General features: G+C 39.5%; 1 protein-coding gene across 2 annotated transcripts in view; it reads left to right on the forward strand.

The window, feature by feature from the left end:
- Positions 1–12,718, forward strand: part of LOC146627051 (ankyrin-3-like) — a 155,035-nt gene that overhangs the window by 56,263 nt on the left and 86,054 nt on the right. The window contains exons 1-4 of one of the 2 annotated variants that reach the window (XM_085361572.1): positions 942–1,009; positions 8,437–8,538; positions 8,969–9,067; positions 12,531–12,629. In XM_085361572.1, coding sequence (XP_085217698.1) covers positions 974–1,009; positions 8,437–8,538; positions 8,969–9,067; positions 12,531–12,629 — 336 coding nt within the window. In that variant the 5' untranslated portion in view covers positions 942–973. Of the gene's footprint in view, positions 1–941; positions 1,010–8,436; positions 8,539–8,968; positions 9,068–12,530; positions 12,630–12,718 lie in introns of those variants that run through there. The other variant, XM_085361574.1, reaches the window with a different exon arrangement.

Raw genomic sequence — 12,718 nt, forward strand, 5'->3', positions numbered from 1 at the left:
ATATTTACGTCAATATTTCAAATATTCGCTGTGTTTAAAAGCAGAATCTGCCATCATAATAGTTTTTGACAGAAATTAAGGAGAAAGCATGATAGCTTCACTTGAACTTTGCCACTTTGTGGGAGGGGGGGAGAAAATTACATGATAGCTTTGTGTGAGCCTCAGGCCAAAAAGGTTGGGAACTAAATTCTTAAAAACGTATTACATTTTAAATTCCTCTTAAATATAAAGAAGTGAAAAGAACTAGATGGGATTTTTTTAAAATTTTGCTTTTAACAAGTAGCTGTTGGCATTATTATGTCTCTAAAAAATAGGGACTAAAAAAATTAAGGACTTCAGAAAGAATCTCTTTATAAAAAAGTCTTGAGTGTTAGTCTCTGTATTTGTTCAGGTTTTACAGCCAGTCTGATGTGCATATGTTTATCTAGACTAGGATTCATGAGCGTGAGTCTAGTTTTTTTATTGTGAGCTCTTTTAAGTAGTAATTATAATAAAACAAACCTTTCTTTAAACAATAAAAACTAAACTGAAACAAGTTAGTCCATTTGGGAAACTAGACAAACATTTTTAACCTTAATAAAAATCAAAACTTGAAAATAGAAAACTCTTAGCACACTGGCGTGCACACTCAGAGCCTCTGTCCTCTGATCCGGTGCCGCCACCTGGTCTAAGATTAACGCCGGAAGTCTCCTGCCTCCCCCATCCCTCCCTCTCGTCCTCCTCCATGCTCTGGACTTTCTCACTGCAAGCCAGGTATTTTTAGCTTTGACATAATGCCCCCCTCTCTCTCTTTCACTCACAGCCTTTCACTCTCTGTCTTTCTCTCCCTCCCTCCCTCTCAAACACCGACAGTCCCTCCTCCTACTCCCTCTCCTCTCTTGCCCCCATCCCTCTCTCCCTAGCTTCCAGGCTAGGGCTTAGCTGCTATAATTGACTGCTCAGGTTTCACACTTTCAGCTGCGGGCTGAGAAACATGGCAGTGGAGGAGGCAGCAGAATATTTGGCAGAAGTAAGTCTTTACTGTACTTTACTGTAAAAGTCACTGAGCTCACAGAGTTAGCCTCCTGTCTCCTGATATGCTGCTGTAATGCTAACAGGACTAGAGATTGTGTAGCTGGTGGGATTTAGTGGTGTTGTAGCAGTTACCCGTCCAGACATGAGACACTGTCGAATGATGGTGATGGGAGATTGTAGACTGGGGGTCTGTTGATGGGATGGGTCGCAGTGATAACTCTGCTGCACCACTCTGCTGCAGTGCGTGTGTGTGAATGGATGTGTGTGTGTGTGTCTGTGTTTGTGTATGCACTCCTGTGTGTCTTGTTGCAATCCTAACTACCTAACTGTGATTGCACATATATAAAGTCCCCTTTATTGTGTTTTTATAAGTCTGTAGATACGATTTCCAGTGGATATAGTTTCATGTTACAGACTGATATGAATGGAAGTACCTGACCTTGGATAGTGGCGCATGCTCTGTATTGTTTGTGGAAAAAAGAAAACAAAAGAGCAAAAAAGGAAGCTAAAAACAACAAGAATGGTGAAGATTGGTGCTTTAATTCATTATTAATGTCGCTTTCATTCAGCTGTAGGAGTGAGGTAGAAAGGCAGCTTAAACACTGTTATGTCTTCAGTAACCTGCTGATATGTGATATACTCTATGCAGCATTTTCTGTCTTACTGTAGCCAAGCAGTAGTTTAACAGTAGTTAAAGTGGGGTCACGTAATATGTAACCTGGTTAAACACACAAGTGGGAGGGTGTTAATCTTAATGCCCTGTGGAGTTAGCAGAATACTGTTTGAGTTTTATAAGTGTGTCTATAAAATTAGCTTCTACACAAAAGCTAGCTGGTGATATGTATGACTAACTCTCACTCTCGTCCCTCTGCGTCAGGGGGCAGCTCTCATGTTGGAATGTGTGTAACTGTATGAGTGTGAAGTGGCGTGTTGTGGAAAAAGAGCGACAGAAGCATTCTTTGCATATCTCTTTCACGGATAAATAAAGTTGCACTCGAATGGCACTTAGCAAAAAGCTGAGCAGGTCTCCACTCACATGGCAATTTAAAACATGAGCTTTGGGGTAAACAAAGTTTTTGAGTTTGAAGCCTTTATTGTTGCGCTCATGTTGTTACAATCCTACTAGATTGAAGTCCTACAAACTAGATGGCAAACTAAGTGGAAGTTATACACAATAAAATTTGCAAAGTTATTTTGTAGCAAGGTAAATGTTACATATAATTATTTTTAATTACATGTCTGTTGCCTGACTAATTATTATTATTTTCACTGACCAAACATTTAGTTGTTATACAAAATGCATTAATGAGACCAAAAGCCCTGAATAGCTGTCTTCAAATTGATTTGCTTTTTGTTGATCCAAGAGACCTTACAGGAAACCCAGTTTTCTGTAAGGTCTGAAAAGACAAATAAATAACCAAATACATTCTTCAGCTCCACTGTAGACAGAAATATTGTGATAAAAGTGACAACTGTGTTGGCTCACACCAGCCAGGTTGGCACAGTATCAGAGCGGAGCAACCTGAGAGCGATGATAACAAATTTATTGGAAGTGTGTGACAGGAACTGCAGACATCAACTTTCATTTGAAAAGGAAAACATGATTCTTGGTTCTATTATTGTAGCTGAATGGCCTTCGTGGGCAGACATTCCTGAGTGCACGTAACCTCTCCGGTCACTTTGTTGAGCACACCATGCTTATATCAGAATGAACTCCCCTTTGCCTTCAGAACTGCCTTAATTATTTGTGGCATAGATTCAACAAGCAGATCCTCACATATTGTTAACCATATTGACTTGATAGCATCAGACAGTCAGTCGAGCTTTGTGACGTGGAATGTTTTCCATCAGAAGATGTGTGCACTCTGGTCAGATTTAATACTCATGTCGCCCGTGGCCTACATCATCAGACTGAACCATTGATACAAGGCAGGCAACGTTTTGGTGAGCAGGTGTTTCCTGTTCTTAGCTGACAGGTGTGCTATTCTTCCGCTTTAGCCTATCTGCTTCAAGGTTCAACTTGTGCGTTGATGCTTTTCTGCATAGCTTAGTTACTACGAGTGGTTATTTGAGGTGTTTTCGTATCAGCTTAAAGCTGTCTGTCTATTCTCCTCTAACCGCTCACACCAACAAGACATTTTCACCCAGAGAACTGCTGCTTACTGAATATGTTCCCTTTTTTCTCTGTAGCCCCAGAATTGGTTCGGTGGAAACCAGGATTACGTTTAACCTCCTAAGACCCGAACTCTTCCACGGCATGCATTTTTAATTTCTCTTTGAAATTTGGGCATATTGGGGGCCGATGAATGTAAAAATAAAAAGCAACCTGGCCAAAAAAAGAAAGCAAATATTTTGTGAGCGTAGATACAAATGTAGGCACGGGTCTTAATTTGATTGGGTATTTTCAGTATCCAGTACATACAAGTATGCAACTGGGTTTTCAACAAGCACAAGTGTGTTTAGTGAAAATATAGCAATTAAATAGTCAAAAACTGCTTTTCTCTCAGTCTTTGAAAATGTACTTACATTTCTCCAGAGTAAATAAGTGTAAATAAATGTATTCTGGAGCTCAAACTGCATTGTTTTCTTTCCTGGGTGGCTGTAGCTCAGGTGGCAGAGCAGGTCAGCCACTAATCAGAAGGTCGGTGGTTCGATCCCAGGCTGCCTCCTCGCTGCATGCCAAATATCCTTGGGCAAGATACTAACCCCGTGTTTGCCTACTGGTGGTGGTCAGAGGGCCCGGTGGTGCCAGTGTCCGGCAGCCTCGCCTCTGTCAGTGCGCCCCAGGGCAGCTGTGGCTACAATGTAGCTTGCCATCGCCAGTGTGTGTGAATGGGTGAATGACTGAATGTAGTGTAAAGCGCTTTGGGGTCCTTAGGGACTAGAAAAGCGCTATACAAATGCAGGCCATTTACCATTTCCAACACATGTTCATACACGGATAAAAAGGATCTCTCCCCAGCACAGGTTAATGTCAAAAACGCTCTGTGTTTATTCAGCTTTAGTCTAGCTGTGCATTTGTGTTGGTAACAGAGGCAGAAAATACGGGTTTCTTTTCATGAACATCTCAAATAAAAGCTATGAAAATATTTAAAGATTATATTAAAAAAATGTTTTGGCATCTGTCTTCATCTTGATTACCTGCCATGCAGCAGACAGTCACAGCAGTGACGTGGTTATTTTCAGTGTCGTGTGCTGTGTATCAGCTGATGTCAGCCTGACCAAACTGGGAAGTCCTGAGCTGGACTGGTGTTGCTCTTTGACCAGAGTACTTTTCCAGAGGATGCCGCTTTGAACTGGAACTCTGATAATGCCCTGAATTCTAAGCAGCCCAGGCTGCCCCCACATTAAATTTGAAAGGCTTGGCACCAGGCCTTACAATCCGTCTCTGGGTTTTAAAAATCTCCACGGCGCACTGTTTCCAGACTGGTAGAAAGAACTCTTAGTAAATATTTTATTTTGAAATATGCAATTGCAAGAAAATATCCTTTTATTTTACAGAAATAATATGGGGACACTATTATATGTTTCGTTTTTACATTTGCACTGTTGATGATAAAAACTGAATTATGTCAGGGCCAACTCTGGCAAACAGGATAGTCTTACTACTAGAGTGTTTTATATTAGTTGGGACAGTTTACTAGATCAGTGTTATTGATATGGTTTCTATTTTGTTTCAGGTTGAGTTACATGTTACAGCAAGGTCAGGCAAAAAAGTATGCAGGTATGCATCTCCATAGAGGTCTAAATAATGACAAGAATCTGTAACCTTTACAAAAGCTGCAATGCAGTACTTTCACTAAAAGTAATGTTAAACTCCATTAGAGAGGTTACTTGCAGTTTCAGTCATCCAGGAAACTCCTGTGTTTGACATCCTGTAAGCTCTCCTGTGTGTTTGCGTATATGTGATGATGACCTTGGGTAAGATCTATTCACTGAGTGGGAAATGACCTCAGCAAATAACACAGCTCATGGTGCAATGAGCTTGACTTGATTGTTCATATCACTGTAGAGATTTTTACATTGCGCAAAGACTGATTGTGAAATACACAATACAGTTTAAAGCAATAGCCCAGTTTATTCAGTTCAATTATGCTTTTAATGAAAACATTAAGGCTGCTATAATCTGTATTTTTACAGGAACAATGCATCAAAGGCAAAGTTGAAAGATGTAACTTGATTCAAAGTGAATTCCAGCTTTGCTGCTTCAGTTCATTGTCATTGGTCTTTTGTGATAGCAGGCAGCAACTACAGTTCCTGCTCCATAACAGAGAAATGTAGCTGGAGACTAGCTGGTGAGCACAGCATAGCATTTAGCAGGGAATGTAGCTGTGTTGTTCAAGTATTTGGAGGTTTTGTTGATGAGTGCAGAAAAGGTGGAGTTGATGTACCGTTGTGGTGAAAGCAGCGCCAAGTGTTAAGCAAAGCTGTTGATATACTGGTTTTTGCTTTCATGTATGACCATCAACTGTGTGTAGTGATTGAAAGAACAGGATCAGAAATACAAGTGGCAGAAATTATTTTCCTCTAAAGGCTGTCTGGGCTCAGTCTTAGAGATCAGTGAGTTCAGTTATTTTGTCAGAGCTCAGAGTAGAGCCACCGTTCCTCCAAACATCAAAGTAAAAAGGAAAAGAGCACCCCGAAGTGTTCTGATTAGCATCCCTCCTGGACACCTCCTAGCTCAGGTGTTCTACCCCAGACACACACACTGTGCCTCTTGACTGGCTTGGGATCACCTAGCCAGAACAGCTTGAGGAGGTGCATAGGGAGAAGGGAAATTTTAAGAAATCACACTCTTCTCTTTTTTAAACTACTTTAAAGCTGCAGTTTAGCATTTGCCATCATCCATGTCATGGTAAACAAATTCTTCTGTAACCATTCTCAGTGATGCTTGAAAGTAAGACAAGTGAATTAAATTGTCTTTAATGAAGTGAATTCTGTATCAAACACTATGTGAAAATGGGTTTGTGAATGATCCCAGATGTGAAATTAAGATAATCTCCTGGAATGATAGGATCTGCCTGATGCTAACTTTAAATCCTTTCATCTACTTTGTTGAGAATACTACAGGTTAATGGGCACATGAGCAAACAGTAATTTGAGAGTGCCTATCCTGTGCACTGTGTGGGCATCCATTCAACTACATGGGTGTGGTAGGCTGAAGAATCACAGCACTGCAATCATGAAATCAGATACACACACACACACTGACTATCTGCCATCTTTTCAACCTTTCTGCTGTCACAGCGTGCTCAAATTCAGCCTGTTTCTGCTCTGCCTACATAGGCCACACCCTGAAATCCTGGCACACAGGGACAGATATAAACATGTGCACATACAGCATGTTCACTTCCCTCTTTCAGAATCCTCAGCTCAGCTTGATAATGACACATGTTTGCAGCTGTGACAGGTTAACTGCAAATAGCTCTTCAGCTGCTGCTACTGCTCCCCATGGAGACACAGTTAGTCATCAGGGGTGCTCGCAGTAGATGTTAGGGTTGACTGTGTGTGTTTGGTATAATTATACTCCCTTTGCAAAAAAATACACTTTACTTTTCAAAAACAATAATTTTGGATGCTCCCAGCATCAAATGCAGGTTTGACAGGTTTGTGAGTGTACACTTTATTCAAAACCTAGTGAGGGTTTAATCATGTTTACTACTGGGTAGCTGTAGCTCAGGAGGTAGAGCAGGTCACTTACTGATCACAAGGTTAGTGGTTTGATCCCTGGCTCCTCCAGTCTGAGTGTGAATGTGTATGAATGTAGTTAGGAAGCAGTCAGTTTAGAGAAAGTGTGTGATTGACTGAATATGGCCAGCACAGGACCACCAGTGTGTCTGCAACTGCCTTTGTACTGGCCCATGTGTGGGCCACATCTGGCAAACCTGGTCTGGACCACCAAAGGGCCGTCATTCTTTGCAGTATGTGGGCATGTGTAAGCACATTCTGTGGGCCAGATCCTGGCCATACCAATTTTGCTGTGTGGGTCAGTAGTCAGTCCCGTGTCTAGCCAGCTTTAAAAAATATTTGTTTTTATGTGTTGATAAGATGGATGTGATCATTTTGTACTAGTATAGTGTTTAGTATAGTGTTAAATCTATGCTCTAACCTGATGTGCATCTTCTCAGAAATGTTGCTACATGTTGTAGTTTTATAGATGCCAACAGCTGTGATAGGCCTGCTTGATAGAAATATTGGTTAACAGAAAGATTAATACCTCTGTAAAAAAAATGCAATAGGCTGAAATAAATGTAGCATGCTCATTATGCTAATATATAATACTCTGCCAGGTTAGACATGCCATTTTTCACATTTTCATAGTGCTGACAATGCATTTACAGATTAATTTGGTACTGATCTTCTCTTCTTCCTGCATCCAAGACATATTACCTCACTGCAGAGCGTTGTAAGCACACCAGCAGATGAGTGTAAATGAAAATAATGAGCTGCAGTCTTAAAAATGTGGTGTCTTGTGTTCCTAAAGTTGCACAGGTACCACTATGCTTGTTTGTGATGTAATGCTTCCCAAAAGAAAGGCTGCATTAGTGACAAAGTACTTCTACTTCATCTGATTGTGATCAAATGTTATTGATTCTTTATTTAGTTACGTTGATTAGTTTCCTGAAATGTGCCTGAATAGAATATCAGTCAAAACAGGATAGTGAGTTAAATTTCTTAAGATGCAAATGCAAAAATATCTTCTTGCAAGTATCACGATAAATAACTTACTTCTACATATTTAATTTTAAGTCGGGGTTGTCAAATTCAATTAACTCAGTGCAGTTTGATGTTTAGCTTAATCCAGATGTGTCATTGAATCTGTAAAAAAATGTCCCATGCTGGCACCAATCAAACTTGAAAAAATGTATCAAGCAGAATAAATCCTGTGGTTTTTGGCTTGGATTTGGCAGGCTGTTTTTTCTTGGCTGGGTTTTAGGGTGTTTAACCCAGCAGGCATGTTGAAGACCACTTTATTTCTCTCAGACCCACTCTTATAAATGTTTTCCTATTTTGGCTCTTATTCAGCTTCTTTGAGCCCTCAAAGGGTTTACCACACACATTCTAATCTATTCATTTTGGCTAATAACATACAAGCTTTGGGGGATTTACTCAACTTATCTCCTGTTGCAAGGATTCATAAGTAAGCTTTGACACAAAAATAATAGCCTCCAAGTTGTTTTTCTCAACATATTTCCAAAGTATTAAATAGTCTAAAATAAGCTTCGAACATTAAATATTACTGCTGTTTTAGGATAATAAATACTTTTCTTTTTACATAGGAAAAGTTTATTTTAGCAGCATTCGAAGATTCTAATTGTTTGTGCATTCATTTTTTCCTGTGTGTGTCTTTTGTTCAGCTCATTGTAATACATTGTATGTTTAGGATAATAATCATTTTCTCCTGTCTCTGTCTTCCTGCAGACAGACGTAAACGCTTGTTATCTGCGGGCTGCTCGGGCTGGCAACCTTGAGAAAGCGTTGGATTACCTGAAAAATGGGGTTGACATTAATATTTGCAATCAGGTAAGCTTGCTAATAAGACTGCACCATTGTAGAGTTTTTTAAAGTAAAATTTCCATATAAACAACTCAAACCATGTATCCAGTCTTTTTATCGCTGAAACTCCAAACTCAGCTTTAAATTGTAGGAATAGTTCTTCTAGTTATTTATATAATTTGTGAAGCAGGCGCAACCTTAGACTATTGCCATGCCTGCATGGTCACCAATTCAGCCTATGGTTTGTTGTGTTACATTCCCTAAATGCACGACTTACAGGAACTAAACTAAATTAGTTCAAGTATACCAAATGGTTTGGATTCAAAATCACACATAAAGAGTTTATATGTTGAATGTTAGTCTCAATAGAGACCAGATTTGCAGGGGAAAAAGCAAAACAATAAAGATTATTTTAATTTAATCTCCATTCCTCTTCCTCTCTTTTCTTTCTCTCCAGAATGGCCTCAATGCTCTCCATCTGGCTTCGAAGGAGGGCCATGTGGAAGTGGTGGCTGAGCTCATCAAACAGGGTGCCAATGTGGATGCTGCTACTAAGGTGTGTGCCACCCAGGAGTCGCATAAACATACAATCACTCACACAGGCACACTGTGTATGCATGAATTCACAGACACACACACACGCAAAGTTTGCTGAGTCTGCACCTTCCCAAAGTCACATTGATTAAGCAGCAGGAGAGGAGATGAATGGCTGCATGTGAGTAGAGAGGTCAAGTACTGATTTAGTATAAGTCCTGTCACGGACATTCCGGTATTTCACCACATAGGGCTTGTTGGTCTGGTAGTGTATGTAAAGTGTTTGACAGTGAAATGCTCCACTGCATTAAATTTATCCATTAGAAGAAAGGCGATTAAATTCACGATGATTGGATTTTCTGCCATGATGCTGACATCACCACACTAAACTAGGTTAGTGGGAGTAATTAGGTAATAACTCACAATTCTTACAGATGTTTCCCAGCACTGAAGCAGTCTGCTTACAACAATGTTTTTAAAAATACTAATACAGGGTCGTGGTATTAACACCAGAGACTTGCAGCTGATGCTATTTGTGCCCATGTGCCATGCACTATTAGTTTACTTTGTCTGCTTTTTCATTATATTGTTCAAGATAGTTGATGGAGTCCCTCAAACCCTTCTGTAACACATCTGTGCGCATGAAAACTCCAAAATACTGGGTATAAATGTGTAAGCATTTGGTTAGGCTTGATAGTGACTTATTAATACTATCTGAGCATGCTGGAAGTGAGTGAAAAGGCAGATGTAAAAACAGCTCAACAATTAATAAACAAAATTGCAAAAAGCAGCTTAACAGGTGTAACAAGCAAACTGAAGTTGAGGTACCCTGCTACACCAGCTGACAATGTGATCCGATCAGCTAAAACTCTTTAGCAGTTTAAGTAATTTTAGCCTATGAGCAGTTACTGTTGCCCCTGCGAGCTGCTGTGCAACCCCTCTCCACCTGAGCTTCCCCTTTTCATGCTAGTTTTTCATACCTTTATAGAAAAGGCAGATCTGATATTAAAACATAATAGTGCACATTTGCAGACAGTCTCTCCAGTAAGAACTTCACAGTGCTTCACATAAAACACGATAGGCATGGTTACAGAAACCTAACTTGGTTACTCACATGGGAATTTTGTGTGACTATTCTGTTCTAATCTTTGAAAAGTCAACTTTCTAACTAGAATATCTGTCAGAAATGCTTCCAGAAGGTCAGATACCTTAGGAAACTCCATTATCTGTAACATACAAAAGCTGATAATCCATTATTGTCCAGCTGCATATACAGGTGACATTTAATTGCACAGGGCAGAAAAAACACAAGAACAAGAGAAGAAAAGAGAGGCCTTTGTAGCCCTGCAGGTGTGAGCATTGTAATATATCAATAGTTCTCTGGGACTGTAACCTGAATCCTTCCAGAAGAAGACAAATTCTGGTTTTTAATATGTGCTTATATAGTAATTATGCAAGTTTTTAAAGTGTGGCTGTAATGGCAGCCCTTGTAAGTGTTTTATGTGCGACATAAGTGAGCCAAGGAAAGAATACACTACTGTACATTTCATTCAGTCACAATTTATGTTATGCTGTGATGGGGGAAGCACTTCTATTCATATTTAGCTTGAATAGCAAACTAAAACTACAACATTAACAAAAACAACTATGTCAAGGAATGCTACAAAACTAGTCAGAAAATGTCCAATAACAGGTTTTCTCTGAACAGACATGTTACAAAAGCAGTTTAAAGGTGTCTGATGTGTATCCCTCACTCATACAATGGCTCCCAAATGAGCCATGAAAACTTCAAGAATCCCAAATTAATGTCAGAATCAAACCGTTGTATCTTGTTCTAAACTAGATTCAGCAGCAGTAGGAAGGAGAAGCGAAGCATGTGAGGAACGAAGCGAGGTGTATGTGCAGAGGGTTTAGTAAGAATGACAGCATGGCGACAGCTGCTGCTTGCTATGGCTCACACACATATAACAGGTGCATCCATTAGAGCTGCGTATGAGTAATGCACATATCAGACTAGCTCTGCTAGTCTTTTCAGTATGTAGTAGTTTTCTTCTTTGTATTTCCATTTTTTTTCTCTTTCTGTGACTCTTGAACGTTTATCTTCCCATTGCACAGTCTGTATCTGTTATTCAAGTTGAACCAGTGTTCAGAAGTAATGCTATAACCTTAATTTTCACCCTTAACATGTGCATATGTGTTGTTCAGGGTTATGTATATTTAATCTGTATATATCTGTATATGAATATGCTGGGTCTATGGACAAAGGGAAACAGGCAAAGTTTCTTTTGGTTGCACACAGTTAAACACTTGATGTGAAGTGCAAAAGATGCAGTCTTATAATTAGCTAGCTACTGACAACAATTTAGCTGTTTATGTTTTCAAATGAACAGTATCTGACAGTTACCGTAGACTGTGTTAGGGGCCTAACAAGTTATAAATAATGTGGCATCACCAACAACAACAGTCCTATAAAAGGACAGGTAAAGCATTGCTCTAGAAATGCTGTTTATTTTGGTAACAAAGCGCAAGACCAAGTTGACTGGTTATGAAGTATTAGTGCTTGCAAGTTAAGGCTAATAGGCTAACTGCTGGTGTCCTGACTGTTGGGCTAGTGCACTTGACTCAGTCGTGTCATAGTTAGCAGAGCTGGACACATCAGGATGCTCTAGTACTCGATAAGTTAACTACTGTTAAATGCCAAAGTAAACAAAGAATAAAATTCATGCTAGTAAAGTTAGCATCAGTTTCTAGCATCAATCAGCAGACCAGCTAATGGATTCAGATTGTGTGCTCATTTTCATTCAGTGGGCAGCCCTTTAATCTGTGCTCGCCAACAGAACAAAAGACAGTGAAAATGAATGATATTCATGAACAGATATGAACAGATTTTGATTTGTAGACTTATTCAGTTTGTCAGTCTTCTGTTTTTGGGGGAATATGCTCTCTCCAAGCTTTACATTATAAATTATATAAATTATATTACAAGGTGCAACTATTATTTTGTTAGCCTAATTTTATTTATAGTTTTTGAGATTAGCGCTAATCATAGTTTGCATATACACACACAGTCCCAAAGTTATATTAATTGTCCTTTCCTGTGAATTCTAATTTATGATTTACAGACATCACAGACAATGATATCATATTGCAGCAAATATTAAGGTTTGATTGAGATAGGACTTTAATAAAAAGTGATATTTTTCACTCAATTTGCAGCAATCAGACACTGAAGCTTGTAAAAGTGCTTTAAAAGCTTCCATAGCATTAAGTCAATCCATGCTGCTTTTAACTCTCCTGCACTCCCCCAGAGAGATATGTGTGCAGTTTGCACTTCTGCTGTAAACAAGCAATATGCAAAACATTTCTCCTGTGTGACTCATAAACATCCACATAGCCCAGGCCTTTACATGCATCCAAAAAGCTAAAAATAATTCTTCCTAAGTTTTCCTAAAATTTTAAATGTTTGTTTTGTTTCTGTTCTTTAGAAAGGAAACACTGCCCTCCACATAGCTTCTCTTGCTGGACAGACAGAGGTGGTGAAGGAGCTTGTCACCCACAGTGCCAACGTCAATGCTCAGTCTCAGGTAAGGCATCCCCTCTCGAAAACACAGACACATGAACTCACAAGGCTGTACGGCGAAATCATCTCTTTTGGAAGACCATGTTTGAATTC

Source organism: Diplotaxodon limnothrissa, linkage group LG8 (assembly GCF_057381915.1).
Source record: "Diplotaxodon limnothrissa isolate DT_005_m linkage group LG8, D_limnothrissa_male_GT1.1, whole genome shotgun sequence".
In the NCBI taxonomy this organism is placed as follows: domain Eukaryota; kingdom Metazoa; phylum Chordata; class Actinopteri; order Cichliformes; family Cichlidae; genus Diplotaxodon; species Diplotaxodon limnothrissa.